General features: G+C 39.4%; 1 protein-coding gene across 1 annotated transcript in view; it reads right to left on the minus strand.

Annotated features, from left to right (window-relative positions):
- The window catches only part of Xpo1 (exportin 1), a 37,941-nt gene that overhangs the window by 13,678 nt on the left and 7,736 nt on the right, over window positions 1-16,527 (minus strand). Inside the window, exons 3-9 of the mRNA XM_027388022.2 lie at window positions 10,726-10,827; window positions 7,255-7,327; window positions 3,743-3,804; window positions 3,139-3,183; window positions 1,594-1,775; window positions 1,356-1,404; window positions 1,159-1,278 (exon numbers count right to left, since the gene is read on the minus strand). Coding sequence (XP_027243823.1) covers window positions 1,159-1,278; window positions 1,356-1,404; window positions 1,594-1,775; window positions 3,139-3,183; window positions 3,743-3,804; window positions 7,255-7,327; window positions 10,726-10,827 — 633 coding nt within the window. The remainder of the gene's footprint in view (window positions 1-1,158; window positions 1,279-1,355; window positions 1,405-1,593; window positions 1,776-3,138; window positions 3,184-3,742; window positions 3,805-7,254; window positions 7,328-10,725; window positions 10,828-16,527) is intronic.

Below are 16,527 nucleotides of genomic sequence, written 5' to 3' on the forward strand. Positions count from 1 at the left end.
TCATGGCCCCAGTATTGAAGTATTTGCCATTAAGACTGACGATCTGAGTCTGATCCTGGGGACAGGCAACTACATACAAAATGAATACATGTAAACAAATTTCTTTTTTACTTTATAGGATTATCCCCTGAATTACACTTCACTGTGTGACTCAATCCAAAGAAAGCAATATGCTAATTGTACCCAATATAGAAATCTTGTTTGTTTTTGACAGCAACAAGAATCGAATCTGAGCTACAATCTCCAGCCTTCACTTTACTTTTTGTCTTGACCTTTTGTTTTGAGACTGGGTAGTCCTGGAAGTCTTGGGCTAAGTGGTCTTAAAGAGGCAGGTGGATCTCTGTGAGCCAGTCTACAAAGTAAGTTCCAGGACAGCCAAAGTGTCACACAGAGAAACCCTGTTTGCCTCAGACCCGCCCCTTCCCCCCAGAAAGCTTTCACACAGGCCTTAAATTGCAATCATGCCTGATTTTTTTAAAAAAGTAAAGATCTATTTATTTATCTACAATTTATTATATATACAGTGTTATACCTGTACTGCCTGCATGCCAAAAGAGGGCAACAGATCCTATCTATTATAGATTATTGTAAGCCACCATGTGATTGCTGGGAATTGAACTCAGGACCTCTGGAAGAGCAGTGCTCTTAACCTCTGAACCATCTCTCCATCCCCATTGACTTGTTCTTGAAAAACTGACCTAGTTAGCTGGTTTCTTAAGACAGACCTTCCTAGGTAAGTAATTTAGGCCACCTTCAAACTTGAAAACCCTGTACCTGGGGCTTTGAGATAGCTCAGCAGGTAAAGAAGCAGGCAACGTTCAGTCCCCTTAACCCTTATGGTGGAGTGAACCAACTCTCAACCAAGCTGTCATTTGACCTCCAGATATATCCATGCCCACAAACCTTAACACAAAATTTACAAATAGATATAATAAAAATAAAAGACCTCCTACTTCTGACTCTGCAGTATTATAATAACATACACCACTATGCCTTAATTTAAAAAAAAAAGATTTAAAGAGTCATATAAAATGATTACTATTCATGTAAAAATCTTGAGGGCAGTTCCTTCATTTCATAAAGATAGCCATTAACAGTGTCAGTTAAGAAAAATCATTTGTGCCCATCCAGAGACAAAATTGAAGTGTACAGCTTTACCTTGTAAATTAATGTGCTGATTAACTTGGTCTCAAAGATGTATCCCAGTGGAATCCAGTTCAGAAATCTCAGCAGTGTTTCTAAAGTTGCATGTACAAGAGGAGCATTTTGGGAACTTTCCTGCAAACACAAGCATCATATCATAAACATACTCTACTCTACTTTATTTCAAAAAGGAGAAAATTAAAACCACTTACCATCACAAACTGACAGAGTTGAAATATTTGTGAGAACTCATTGCACATGCTAAGCAGGGGAAAAAAAAAAAAAAAAAAGATTTAGCAAAGTAGGAAAATACAAATCCCGATTTCAGGCAGACCCGATGGAGAGTAACAGGGAGGCACTGATTATCTCCTGTACACATCCCCAAGTAATTGAAAAGAAGCTTTTACACTTAGAGCTCCATATAACGTAATTTAAAACATAATTACTTGCCTGTCTTTTAAATGCTTTGCCTTCACTTGCGTTATCTGTCCACTAGAGAAATCAAATACTTCTTCACTCAAGAGTTTAAGAATCACCATATTATTTTGACATAGACTTTCACTGGTCCTACTTGCTCCAACAATATCACCGATAAAAGTTGGCCAATGCTTAGGCCACTCTTGCTTAAGTATCTAAAATTAAAGATGAAATACACATTTCACTTCAAGTGACAAGGACAAAAAAACTGCCAAGCCAGAGTAAATATCACTCACTGAATCCCATTAAGGAAGGAACTGTGTTACTCTCTACATCACACACAAACACAATACACAGTGTTTTACTCATAGACCCCACTCCGTTACCCTGATCGTTACATTTGGTCCTAGCATATGATAGATAATATTTGCCTGAAAGATATGTATAACCTCTCCCCAAACAACTGAGATCTAATTAAATGATAAAGGGTGACTGATTAAGAAAACATATTTATGGGCTAGTAAGAATGCTCATCTAGCATATCCACCCCTGGGATCAATCCCTGCTACTCCAAAAATCAGTAAGAAACATTTTCTGTTAGATATAATCTACTCCTTACATTATTATAAATTTGCTAATGTAGTGAAGTTGATGCAGCCAGGCCCTGGTTCTTGAATTATATTAGGGTGGGAACATTTCCACCTTGAAGTATATAGCACAAACAGGGAATGAATTTTCTACTAAATTCTTAGTAAAACATATTAGAATTTTGAAGTTTGGATAGTGTCATAGCCAAGAATATTCCTAACATTCTACAGAAGGATGACCTGTTGGGGGACAGTAAAGAAAACAGGTCAATATAAACATTCTAAACTTAAGACTACATAAGTGGTTAGGAAAGACTGTATGGAAACTAACTAGGAGGCCAAATTCCATGTAAGGATATATAAACTGGAACTGGACCAGCCACATAAGGGGAATGCATTGTTATTGGTCTAAGAATCCAAGAGATGCACTGAAAATTTCAAACTCCAATATACAGTCCAATTTACACTGAAGCCATATAACCGAAGTCTTAAAATAATTGTTGATTCTTATCACCACAGGCTCATTATAACAAATGTTAACTAAAGACCTAAACTCAGGTTCGGTTAGGTAGCACACTTAGGAGGCAGAGGGGGGCAGATCTCTATGAGTTCAAGGCCAACCTGGCCTAGAAAGCAAGTTCCAGGACAGCCAAGGCCATTACACGGAGAAACCCTGTCTCAGGGAAGAAAAAAGGAGAACACCTGAGAGCCCAGTTCCCAGGACCCATGTCAGGCACATGTCACTCACAACAATCTATAATTCCAGGCCCAGGGCTTTCAAATGCCTCTGACCTTTGTAATTTGTGAGCACCTCCACTCACATGCACATATCCACCAGAAAACAAGACAGACACACACCTACATACACATAATTAAAATACAAATCCTTTTTATAAAGATATCTATGTGATGGGGAAGTTTAAACAGATGCAAATGTTAAGTGTAACAATCATTTAAATTTTCTGAGGAAGATGGCTAATATAAAGCTTACCTGAACAAGAATCATGTTTAACTTTCCAATGTACACCTTTTCTTTCTAGGGAAAGGGGAAAGGGGTCACATTAAACAAGTGCCTAAAGAATACAACACAAACATAAGCATTAGAAATGACTACTGATGTACTACAAATATACATGTTTTTATGACTGTTAAAAGTAGGCTAACATTTAAATGTTTGCTTTCTCAAACACATTCTCTGGGGACTATCAAGGGAGCTCAGCATGAAAAGCCAACTGCTACCAAGCCTGACAAACTGAGTTCCAATTCTCTGGACCTATAAAATATAAGGAGAGAACCAACTCCCAAAAGTCTCCCTCTAACCTCAAAAAGCACCCAGTTGTTTACACACTGCACACACAATAAATAAACTTAATTAAAAAACCATCAATCTCTGAATTTTCAGAGATGGTTTACATTGCAAACATATGAGTTTCAATCTCCAGCCCCACAGGATGGAAGGAAGAGAAGAGCACTGACTGACTCTCTTCACTTGCCAGGATCACCACACCCACACTTTCGAACTTAGGCACTCTCATGTGTGTGCACACAAAGAAAACAAAATTCAAAAATTAATAATTTTCAAAGAATTTTCTTACCTCTACACATGCTGGGTCAGAAGATGTCTTGATAATGAGGCCAACAACGTATTTTTTTATCCCTATTAAAAGATTATACACAATGTGTAAAAAAAAAAAAAAAAAAGGAAAACTTCTTGTAAGATAGGCATGGGAGTTGGTTTATGCCTGTAACCCCAGCACTTTAGAGTGCTGAGGCAAAGGAACTGTCACAACAACTTGAACTAGATGTGACTTTTTTTGTTTTTTTTTTGAAACAAGGTAGTCTGGCTGTCCTGTAACTCAAGATTTGTCTGGCTCTGCCTCCCAATGATGAGTATTAAAGGTGCGCAGAGCCACCGGAATGTGACTCTATTAAGAAAACAAAATCACACTTTCACACCATGCTAACAAATATTCAGGACCATACTTGCCCAACACACAAAACCCCCCTAGATTTGATGATAAACACCTCAGAATAACTGACATGCCTATGGGTATGCTTTTCATACTTTTGAACTTTTGAAAAATCAAGACAAAACTGAGTAGTGATGGTGCACACCTTTAATCACAGCACTTGGAAGGCAGAGGCAGGCGGATCTCTGCGAATTCAAGGCCAGCCTTGTCTACAGAGTTGAGGTCCAGAACAGGGGGTGTGGTGTGGTGGTGGTGGTGTCAGGACATATGTAGTCACAGGCTAACTATAAACTAGCTATCCCCCCCCCACACAAAAGAAGCTATCCATCTTACTACTACATTTTTTTTGTGTAATAAAATTATAAGATATTACATCAATTTTATAGGAAAATATACCAAGTGTTATGTATTCTTTGATTAAATAGATACATGGTTTGAAGTTCAGGCTGGCCTCCACAGACTTTGAAACAATGGCCTTGTGCTATGGAATTGACTTGATTAGAGATGGGTATGGTGAAGTACCCCTTTAGCCCTGTCTTCCCAAGGCTAGCCTGGTCTAAATTGCTACAAGACACATAGAGGTCCTGTGGTGGTATTGGGGAACAGAAAACAAAACAAAATTTAATTTAAAAATAAGATGTTTTGCCAGGCAGTGGTTTCACACACCTTTAATCCCAGCACTCGGGAGGCAGAGGCAAGCGGGCGGATCTCTGTGAGTTCGAGCCCAGTCTGGTCCACAAGAGCTAGTTCCAGGACAGCCTCCAAAGCCACAGAGAAACCCTGTCTCAAAAAAAAAGTTTTTGTTTTTCCTTTTTTCTTCAGATAGGGTCTCAATGTAGTCCTGGCTGTCCTGGAGCAGCAGGGATCAAGTGTGCATCACACCCAGCTAAAACTACAGTGTAATAAGCAGCAGGGATCAAGTGTGCATCACACCCAGCTAAAACTACAGTGTAATAATAAAAAAAGGTCCTGGAGTACAACCAAAGTGAGGGAGGAGCGATAATATGAACAAAGGAATCGAGACCATGATAGGAGACCCACAGAATCAGCTGACCTGAGCTAGTGAGAGATCACGGTCTCAGGTCTCAAGTCTGACAAATGGGGAACCAGTATAAAACTGAACTAGACTCCCTTAATATAGGTGACAATGGTGTGACTGGGACAATATATGAGGCCACTGGCTGAGGGACCAAGATATAACACTATAGCACAAATTGACTTTGTGGAGTCCATTCTATAAGGAGAGATACCTTGCTCAGCCTAGACACAGAGGTATGGGGTGGAGAGGCGCCTTGATCCTGCCTCAATGAGATGATCAGACAGACTTAGTAGTCTTCCTAGGGGAGGCCTTACCCTCTCAGAGGAGCAGATGTGAGGTGGGGGAAGGGGTAGCGGGAAGAGAGGAAAAGAAACCGAGGTTGGAATGTAAAAAAAAAACAAAACGCACGCACGCGGCTGGATGTTGGTGGCGCACACCTTTAATCCCAGCACTCGGAGGCAGAGGCAGAGGGATCTCTCTGAGTTCGAGACCAGCCTGGTCTCCAGAGCTAGTGCCAAGATAGGCTCCAAAGCTACACAGAGAAACCGTGTCTTGAAAAACCAAAAACCTTAAACTTCAGCCAAGTATGATGATTCATATCTGCCACCATGGAACTTGACTAAGACTGCAGTTCAGCTGGTAGGGTGCTTGTCTACTATGTTTAATGTCCTAGGTTTGATCAGCACAAAGCTATGGGAATTCAAGCCTGTATTCCCAGCCCTCAGGTAGAGGCAAAGGAACCAAAAGTCCAATGCCATCCTTACCTACAAAACCACCTGAGTCACACAGGAAAAGAACAAAAAAATGTATTCAGAAAGGAACAGGGCTGGAAAGATAACTCAAGAGTTAAAGACACATTGCTTTTCCAGAAAACCTGTGTTCTGTACCCATCACCAACTTAGGATGTTTCATAACCACTTTTAACTTAAGTACCAAAATATTGGTCACTTCCTTCTGGCCTTCACAGATGAAGGACACAGACCAATGGAGAGAGATAGATGGTCGGACACACGCCCACACCCACCTTAAAAGAAAAATGCATTTACCACTCATCCAGAGAACCCAGGTTTGGTTCCCAGAACACACATAGTCTGTTCACAACTAGTGAACTTAATAGCTCATTGCCACCCATAACTACAGTTCCAGAGCATCCAACACCCCATTCTGACTGCCCCAGGCATCAGGCACACATGTGGTACATATGCAGAGAAAACATCCATATGCATAAAATAAAGCAGTCAAATTCAGAGGCTGTGCAGGGTTAACAAGTGCCCTAGCACTAGGCTATAGACCTGGCCTCAATTTTCTAATTAGTATCAAATATTATGTCTCTTTTTTGTTAAAGCTATGACATTTATTTGTTTTGAATATGTAGGTATATGTGTACATAGGTGTGGAGAGGATCTCATATAGCCCAGGACTTGAATTCCCAATCCTCCTGCCTCCACTACCTTATGAGTGCTGGGTTACAAGTGGGAACCACCACACCTTTCCAATACAGAAGGAAGAAACATTTAAGATTAACTGTAGCCATCACTACACTTTTATTTTAGATTTAGAAAATCATCCCTCACATAAAGCAACCTCAGAAAGACAATGGTTAAAAAGCCTTGATTTGATACTCCTCTCCCCAAGTTCAATCAAGCTGCTAAGCATAAACAATCTCCAGCCATGCCCAAAAGTAGCTCAAGAGGTGTTCACTTGGTGTGCATGTCACGCTGAGGATGACCCAGTGATCCCCCTCCCCAAAATGCTAGGCAAGTACTCTACCTAAGATCTTCATTGTCAGACGGCCATGTTTGTTCATTCGTTCCTTCTTTCTTTTTTTCTTTCTTCCTCAGGGGGTCTCTATATAGTCCTGGCTGAGCTAGAACTCACTCTATAGACCAAGTTGGCCTCAAACTCAGAGATCCACCTGCCTTTGCTTCCTGAGTGCACACGTGTACACAAATGTGTACATGCTCTTATTTTTCTAAACAAGGTTTGCTCAAAGTGATGGTTGTCTCTTTCCTCTAAAAGGTAACCTACTCCTCCTGCCCTACACAAATAACAGCCTGCCATGCAACATTAATAAATTACTCTTAAGATATTTTCCTACCGTCACACTGGTTCCTTGGAAGAATCTTCCACCTTGTTTTTATCACATTTTCCAAAATTTGTAGTCCGTAATACTGAAAATTGGAGAACAGAATTATGTGAGTGTCTTATCATAGGACCAGGATATTCAGGATTCACAAATGGACAGACACACATTTATAGCTAACATTTCAAAAACATTATGCTATCAAGTTTAATTACATATTAAACAAGGATCTATTCACCCATAAGCTGAAATTTCATGCATTTTCCTCATTTTACTGTTTACTACTCTATGTAACGTCCTGCTGTTTATACATGCTCACACCAGGAGGAAGAACCAAATAAAAAGCCCTTTAGCAGCCAAATGGGCTTATCTGTAGAAGGAAAAATAACAGCCAGATATGAATTCACAGTGTAAGACTGCTCATAGGCTCACATACATTATTAACACAACCAGGCTCCTAAATTTAGTAGCTTGGATGCTGTCAAGCTTCCTATCCTCCTCTAGGAGCTACAAGCTTGCAGCCAAACATCAAGTGTTGCTACATATACTTTCTACACAAGTGTAAGCGTCTCTGGTGTGTTACTTAAGGAGCAGCAAGACAAACCCCACAGGTTCATTTTCAATTCTAGCCCCACCCTTATACAGTTTCTATTTCTACTAATTTAAAGATAAACTTTTGTGCACAGTCAAAATAAAATACAAATGCATGTTGCAATCTGTGTCTACCTTTCAGGTATCCCTTTACAAACATGTAAGCTGTAACTCATATGTGAAAAAGGTAAATAACAGATACCACTTTGAATCCATTTTATCCCTTCTGCTGCTTATGCACTCTAAACAGTCAACAGTTAAGAATTTATAATACTCCAGGATTTACTCGCTAAATTATTACTGATCATTATTATGATGACCAATTAGTGTAGATAGGCAGGAGGAAGAAAAGGAACCAAAATGTATTTTTTGTTTCACCTCAAGAATTAAGATTCTAAAAACGGGTTGTAATACCTGAAAGGTAAACTCATTCACACAGACATAGCCTCAGATTGCAAGTTTTGGCTGAGAATAAGAGTTCATCTTTAAAATTGTTAGTCATTTACACAATAAGATAGGAGCATTAGTATTTCAACCAAAGGGATCATATAAATGCTCATTTTAGCCAAAGCACAATACAGACTGTCCCAAGCTACACTGTGCTCAAATGTTTTTCCGCTGTTTTCTTTCATTTTAATATTTTATTCCTTACAAAAATAATTTCTTTGCACTCTCCACTCAAACTCTACATTTGCAGAACATTACTTAAAGTCTTCTAAAGTAAGAACAAGACCAAAACAAATTCTGATATTAAGGAATCAAGTGTCACTCTAATGAAGCTTATTACCCTGGTCAGCAGCATACAAAAAGACTAAAGCTCCTCTAAGTTAGCATAAAAGCTACTACTCTAAAATTTTTCAAGCATAGATCATACTACCTAAAGATCTCAAAGGAAAAAACAAAACAAAAACAAAGCAGAACACCACATTGTGCTACAGAATATGTCCTCTTGCTAATAACCAATTAAAAAGACCCACGAAGCACAAAGAAACTAAACACCATAAATCCGTCAGACTAAAAAAAAAACTTGTAAGAGGTCTGTTATACTTGACCTAATTTTTGTTTCTCAATTGAAAATGCCCCCTTCCATTACGATCATATTCATTAATTTACTTATTCTTTACTAACACTCTAGTCATGTAGTATTGGTTTACTAACTCCAGCTCTTGCTACAATTACAACAGTAGGTTCAGCTTGCTGAACACACAATTCATACTTTAAAACTTTCTAATGGAGGTTGAGGAAGGGGGCCCAATAAAAGCATCCAGCACACATGGTCAAAGGTGCATGCATGTGTATCCATCCTGTAATCTAAGCCCTAACCTCTCCTCATCAGAAACAACTCTGGATATAAAACTTGGAAAGACAATTCTCATTCCTTTGGGAAAATAATTTTCTTCATAAATGTGAAGTGAGAACCAATCTTTAAAAAACAAACTAACAACCAAAAAAGTAAACACCTGCTTCTACTTTAAATCTCAGAACTTGAGTTATCCACTGCTGAGCTATGAAGATGAGGGACAGATAACAGCAAAGACTACATGAAAAAACAAACGCATGAAATGATCCCTATGGCAGAAATTTCTGAGCCCTTAGAAATACTTATTTTATGCATTGAGTCCCCCTTCCCCTCCCACCACCCATGAAACAAAAACAATTGATGAACAGAATTCAGTTAAAGGGAATCAAAAGGGTAGACCTTGTGGAGGCCTGCCGTCAAAGCCTAGCTGTGTAGTTGCACAGGAAGACACCCCTTTTCTTCCTATTACAAGCAATCAACATAATGGAACATTATGATTAATATCAGGTAGTGTTAACATCTTTAAAGAAAAAAAAATGATTGCATAAAAGCCAAATGTCATAGTGCATAAATTTAGCACCAAATCATTTGTAATTTATGTAAATTGAAGAATTCTTTACCTGTTGCTTTCTTTCTGTTCCTCTAATCATCTCATTTTTCACAAGACAAATTTGAGTTTTTAAAAATACTGTTGATAAATCAACTTAAACATTAGTAATGTCTGTCAGTATAAAAAGCAAACTTTACCAGGCAAGCAAACAGGCAAACACTGTTATGTTACTTAAGGTTAGCACTTTGAGGAAGTTCTGGGCTGTATTTTTGTCTTAAAAATTACCAAGATGTCAAAACTAATTAATATTTTTAAACTGTTAACTAACACACTCTGATTTCATAAACAGATGTGCACATGGCTATTTTCTGTTTTAACACATGTATATCAAGTAGAAACCTTTTGTGTATTAAACAGAATGCCATGGTATTTTATTACTTTAAGGCGTTTAAAGAGAAGCGTGAATCATCAAGCATTAAACAGTCAAAACACATTTTGATCAACCCTTCTGTTCAAACTCAAGGAAAAAAAAAAAAAAAAGCCCCGAGTAATAACATTTTCAATTGCAAATAAGAGCTGAGTGCTGTATCACTAAAAACACTGGTACCATGGAGTAGGGTTTAAGCTGTCCACACTATTGGGTGTTGATGGTGTCTAACCTATATTATATTGATTACTTGCCCAAAATAATTTGTCAAGTCTCATCTCTGAATAACTTTTAAAACTTAAAAGCTACTAAGATCTATATACATGTTCCAAAAGGAAAAAAACTCCCACCCCCAAAAAGAAGAAAAAAAAAAAAAAAAAAAAAAAAAAAAAAAAAAAAAAAAAAAAAAAAAAACACTAGTCCCAATCACAAAAACTTCATTCATAATTAATAGGACTATTTGCAAGACTTAATTCTAAGCTCTAGAATAATTTTGAAGTAAGTTAGCAATATAAAATGCTTTGGTAACAAATGCTAATACTAAAAATGAGATACCTTCCTCAAAGTTTAAGACTGGAAGAAAAGAATAACAAAATTTTAAAACCACCACTTGCTTACTTTCGTGTTCATGTTCTGTGAAAACTCCAATATTGTGTCGACTCGTGTCCAAGCATCAGGATGTTCCTTTAAATGTGTCAGTACTTCTTGAGCCATTCTTTGCTGAAATAGTATACAAAAAGAATTAAGCTAATGTGTTCTTAAAGTATGGAGAAAGGCACAAACCTAACAAAACAGTGGTATTTCTACCTTCTGGAAACAAATATTTGAGAGATGAATTCTTACAGAAGTACAAGCTCATCAGACTTGGGAGTACAGGCTGTGATCCCAACTACTCAGGGGATTGGGGTAAGGTTAAGAGTCCCTAGCTCTCTAGCTACCCAGAAGCTCAAACCACTCTCATTAGTGAGACCACCAAGCCTGATGGCACATATTCCATCCCCAGAACCCATTTGGTACAGTGAATCAGCTCCTGCAGGTTTGTCCTCTGACCTTCAAACTCACATAGATGCAGATATACTTTTTTTCAATAATGCATGCCTGCGAGCCTAACACTAAAAATACTGAGGTAAAAAAAAAATACTGAGATACATGGCTACTGAATTCAGACAATCAAGGCTACAGAGACGTTTTAAGGAAAGGGAGACAAGGAATGGATTTTATTTCTTTGGAATATATAAGCCTTTTCCACAAATCTGGTTCATTAAACTGAACTTGCATTTAATCAAGGAAGGGTTTGTTAAGAACTCAGTGGCAAAATACAAGCTTAGAATAAGCAAAGCCCCAGTTTCAGGAGTGGCTGGAGGATCTGTGATCTGTAAGTTCTGAGTCCAGCCTGGGCTACATGAGCTTCATTCAAATAGAATATATATATATGTATATATATATAGAATATATACTTAGCCAAATGTTTTGGCCCATGCCTTTAATAATCCCAGCTCCAGGAGCTGGATCAAGAGTTCAAGGCGAGCAAGCTACCAAGCCTCAAAACTGACAGACAAGGTGTGGTGCCACATGCTTTTAATCCCAGACTCAGGAGTAAGAGGCAAGGGCATCTGAGTTTGAGACCAGCCTGGTTAACTATAGAGTTAAGTTTCAGGACAGCTCTTCATCAATTTGTCTTTTGCTTTTAATGTAGTTTTAAAGATTTAGGCATGGTAACATTACTATGTCTAATTTCTATGATTTAACACATTTCAAAGTTTTTAGTCTACTGGCATTCTTTTCTTGGTTCTTCTTCCTTTTTGTTTTTTCAAGACAGGGTTTCTCTGTGTAGCCCTAGATGTCCTGGAACTAGCTCTGTACACCAGGCTGGCCTCGAAACTCAGAGGATCCATCCACCTGCCTCGGCCTCCCAGGTGCTAGGATTAAAGGTGTGTGCCACCACCACCTGGCCCTGATACTCTTTTCTTAAAAGCTTCATCTTTTCACATCTTTTTGACTTTGTTATTTTGTAGCTAAACTGGATCCTTCCTCCATTTCCACAAATTTATAAGCACCTGTAATCTTGGCATTCAAAAGGCAAATAAAGTAAAATTCTAAAACAAAACAAAAAAGGGTAAAGCAGAAAGACTGTCTGCCTAGACCACATAGGGACACAGAGATTTACTTTGTTTCAAAAAAGGGAATGGGGGAGAAGCTTATTTTGAAGTAAGCTAGTATCATATTCATCATGATCTTATTAATCACTATATACTACTTTTGGAGCCAGGCAAAATGCTTACAATTGTAGTCCCAGAAATTGGAAGGTATATACAGTAAGATCAGGAAGCCAGGCGAGCTTCAGCTATATGAAATCAATTCTGCCTGTGCACCAATGTGCATGTAGTGCCTGTGAAGACCAGAAGAGTATTTTGGATCTCTAGGACTAGTTGGGAGCCACCATGTGGTGCTGGAAACTGAAACTAGGTCCTCTGCAAGAACAACCAGTGTTCTTAACCACTGAGCCATCTCTGGCTCTCATCCTGTCTTTCAAACCAAAGAAAACGCCGGGTGGGCAGGGGTGGTGCATGCCTTTAATCCCAGTTCTTGGGAGGCAGAGGCAGGTGGATCTCTTGAGTTTGAGGCCAGCCTGGTTTGCAGAGTGAATTCCAGGACAGCCAGGACCACACAAAGAAACTCTGTCTTGAAAAACAAAACAAACAAAACCCATCTTTTAGGGGCTGGAGAGATGGCTTGGAGGTTACAGGTTTAGTTACCAGCAGGATGAGAGCCAGAGATGGTTCAGTGGTTATGAACACTGGTTGTTCTTCCAGAGGACCCACATTAGGAAGCTCACAACTGCCTATTAATTCCAGATGGAGGGGATCTAACAACAACATCCTCTACTGGCCTGAGGGCACTTGCATATACACCACCCTTTCAGAAATACATTCAAAATACATTGTAGTTCCAAAACGCACCTGAAAAACTCCTGGAATTAACTAGAAAGAACTCAGGTACCTAACCTGACTGTTTTTTGTTTGCTGGAAAGCTTTGTATTTGAGTGTTTTGCCTGCACTTATCTATGTGTACCATGAGCATACTTTGTGCTTGGTGCCAGATAGCACTGGATCCCCTATAACTGCTACAGATGATTGTGAGCTGCCACTCAGGTTCTGGGAATTAAACCTGGGTGGTCTAGAACAAGTACTCTTAAGGCCTGAGCTAGTCACCTCTTCAGCCCTTGTGTTCTTCAAGTTAGGGTCCATCCATATAGCCAGTAACATTGTACTTGTGATGCTCTTGCCTCAGTCTCCAGAGCACTGAAATTACAGGTGCATAAACCATGATGCCCAGCCACTTAGATACATTTTCCATTTCATTTTGTCAAGAGACTTACAGCTCTAAGAAGGTATCCATCTGTCCATCCTAAGATAAATGATGAAAATCCAAAATAGTAATATGACTAATCTAGGACTAAAGCATATTCAGTAGACATGGCTTCACTATGTAGTCATGGCTGGCTGGGAAGCTACAATCCTCTTGCTTCTGCCTCATATGACTGTTTACCTTGAACTCAGGATTTACCTGCCCCATTCTCCTTCCTGCATCACACCAGCTTCAGGTAAGTCAGATCATTTGATGTGCTGAGCACTGCATATGTAAATACTTTCCACATTGTAAACTTTTGTTCCACCCCACAGATAACATGTTCTTTGCTATTAGTTATAACCTCATGTTTCCAAGTTAACAGCAGTATTTGTACTATAGTATCTTCTTTATTTTGCCCTATTTTCCATTCTTCTTATATAATATTTCTATTTTCTTAAAATCTCAAAAGGGTTTGAGCAAAAAGTAAAGAAGGAAAAAGTCTAGTATTTCTAATAAATGTAAAAGCATTTTTACTGCTTAGCAATAGGAGAGTTCAAAATAAAACACAATATTGAAAAACAGCCAGACATTGGTGGTGCTCGCCTTTAATCCCAGCACTCGGGAGGCAGAGGCAGGTAGATCTCTGTGAGTTAGAGGCCAGCATGGTCTACAAGAGCTAGTTCCAGTGAGTGCTAGGACAGACTCCAAAGCAATACAGAGAAACCCTGTCTCAAAAGAAAAACACATCCGCTCTTCACTTAGTATTTTCCCCCTTTGGACTAACTGGCTAAAATTAGAAAAATACCTAATAATACAGTATTTTTTAAAAAGACTTTTTGCAGGTTGGTGGTGGTACACGCCTCTAATCCCAGCACTTGGTAGGCAAAGGCAGGCAGATCTATCTCTGTGAGTTTGAACTAGTTCAGGACACCAGAGCTGTTACACAGAGAAACCCTGCCTTAAAACACATGCCTTTAATCCCAGCACTTGGGAGGCAGAGGCAGGGGGATCTTTGGGAGTTCGACACCAGCCTGGTCTACAAGAACTGGTTCCAGGACAGCTTCCAAAGCCACAGAGAAAGTCTTCTTCAAATCCTTCACCCCCAAAACTGAAAAAAAAAACAAAAACAAAAGCAAACACACACACACACACACACACACACACACACACACACACACACACACACACAAAAAAAAATGAATGAGCGGGACTTTAAAAGTGGGCACGGAATTCCCTCAGGGACTGGACTGGAGTTGCAGGTATTTGTGATCTCCCTGAAATGGATGCTCAGCACCACCCATTCTCTGGAAGAGCAGCAAGTTCTTTACTGATGGGCCAGCCTCCAGGCATTACAATTTAAGTATCTTTTTTGTTTTTTTCAAGATAGGGTTTCTCTGTGTAACAGCCCTAGCTGTCATGGAACTCACTCTGCAGACCAGGCTGTCCTCGAACTCAGAGATCCGACTGCCTCTGCCTATATGCCTCCCAAGTGCTGAGATAAAGGTGTGCCCCACCACCACCAGGGCTCAGTTTAAGTAACTTACTATACTCCCCACATAGGCAAAAATTCTGTCTATAAATTAGTTCATGCTTCGAAAACATAACTTAGGTTCTAACCATTTATTTTGAAAACTGTTATTTAGCATTGCTGGGCATAGAGGCATCGACCATTAATGCCAGCAGTTGCATGTTGATTTGAGTTTATGGTCTACATAGCAAGTTAGAGAAACAGAAAAGTCTTAACTTTCTAGGCCTGTCCTTAGTGACCTACTTCTGCCAGCTAGGACTCATTCCCAAAGTGCATAAATTTTACTTTACATTTTAACCACCTATTACAAGAACAAAAGAAAAAAATGATGAAATCAAATCATGCTTAATCTTTTCCCCAAGAATATACTCCAAAATATACCTTTCCTTTTCCACTTCTGCAACACTGGAGTTTGAACCAAAGTTCAAACCACACAATTAGTATTTCTAGATTGTTCTAAATTTTGAGACGAATCTTGCTAACTTACACAGGCATTCCCACACTTGTGATCATTCTGCTTCAGCATTCAGGGCTGAGATTACAGGTCTGATGGCTTAAATAACGGCCCCTTCTTATTAACCAGAGTGTGCTTTATAGACTGTATCACTAACTTTCCAAAATCTTGTAAGAAACCTTTTATAAATGTAGCTTTAAGAGTAACAACTATGGTATCCATAAGAAAATTAATGTATATAACAAAGCTGGGCATGATGAATGGCATTTGCATGCAATCCTACTATAGGTGGAGGAAGAAGGATCACAATTCAAGAGCAACTGAAGGCAATCCTCCAAATTTGCCCCCTAAAAACAGACAACAAAATTCTGTAGACAATGCTCAGTTGGTCGAGAAGCATGTGAGAAGCCCTGGGTGGTGTGGTGGGACATGTAATCCTAGCACTATGGAGGTAGAAACAGAAAAACAGGAAGTTCAAGGTCATCCTGAGCTTCATTTGAAGTCTATTCTATGGTCATACTAGGGTATGAGATCCCATCTCAAAGAACAGCAACAGACAATTATGTCATGTGATAGGTTACAATTTCTACACCTGACTTGTCAGTTTGTTACTGGAAATAAAGCCTTTACTTAGGAAAGCTAACCTAGTGCTCTCATAAACAAAAACGCTTATGCTACGTGTGGTGAAGGCCCAGTACTCAGGAGGCAGAGGCAGAGGCAAGTGGATCTCTGAGTTCAAAACCAGCCTAGTCTACAAAGTGAGTTTCAGGACAGCCAGGACTGTTACAGAGAAACTGTTGGGGGAGGGGGGATCATGGTTATGTTGTCATGCAATTCGGGAGGGCCTTAAGCTCTGATGCTCTTGCTTCTACCCGCCCCAAAACAGGGTTTCTCTGTTGCCTTGTAGAGCAGGTGAGCCTGGAACTCAGAGATCTACCTCCCCATTCTGGTATTAAAGGGGTGCACCACCACCACCACCTGGCTGCTTCTACCTTCTCTGTACTTTTTAAAAATCTTGGTACTTGGAAAGATGAAGCCAGCCATGGCTACATGGAGGTCCAGGCCAGTTTAGCACCCACAGCAAAAT

Source organism: Cricetulus griseus (genome assembly GCF_003668045.3).
Source record: "Cricetulus griseus strain 17A/GY chromosome 1 unlocalized genomic scaffold, alternate assembly CriGri-PICRH-1.0 chr1_1, whole genome shotgun sequence".
Lineage (NCBI taxonomy): Eukaryota > Metazoa > Chordata > Mammalia > Rodentia > Cricetidae > Cricetulus > Cricetulus griseus.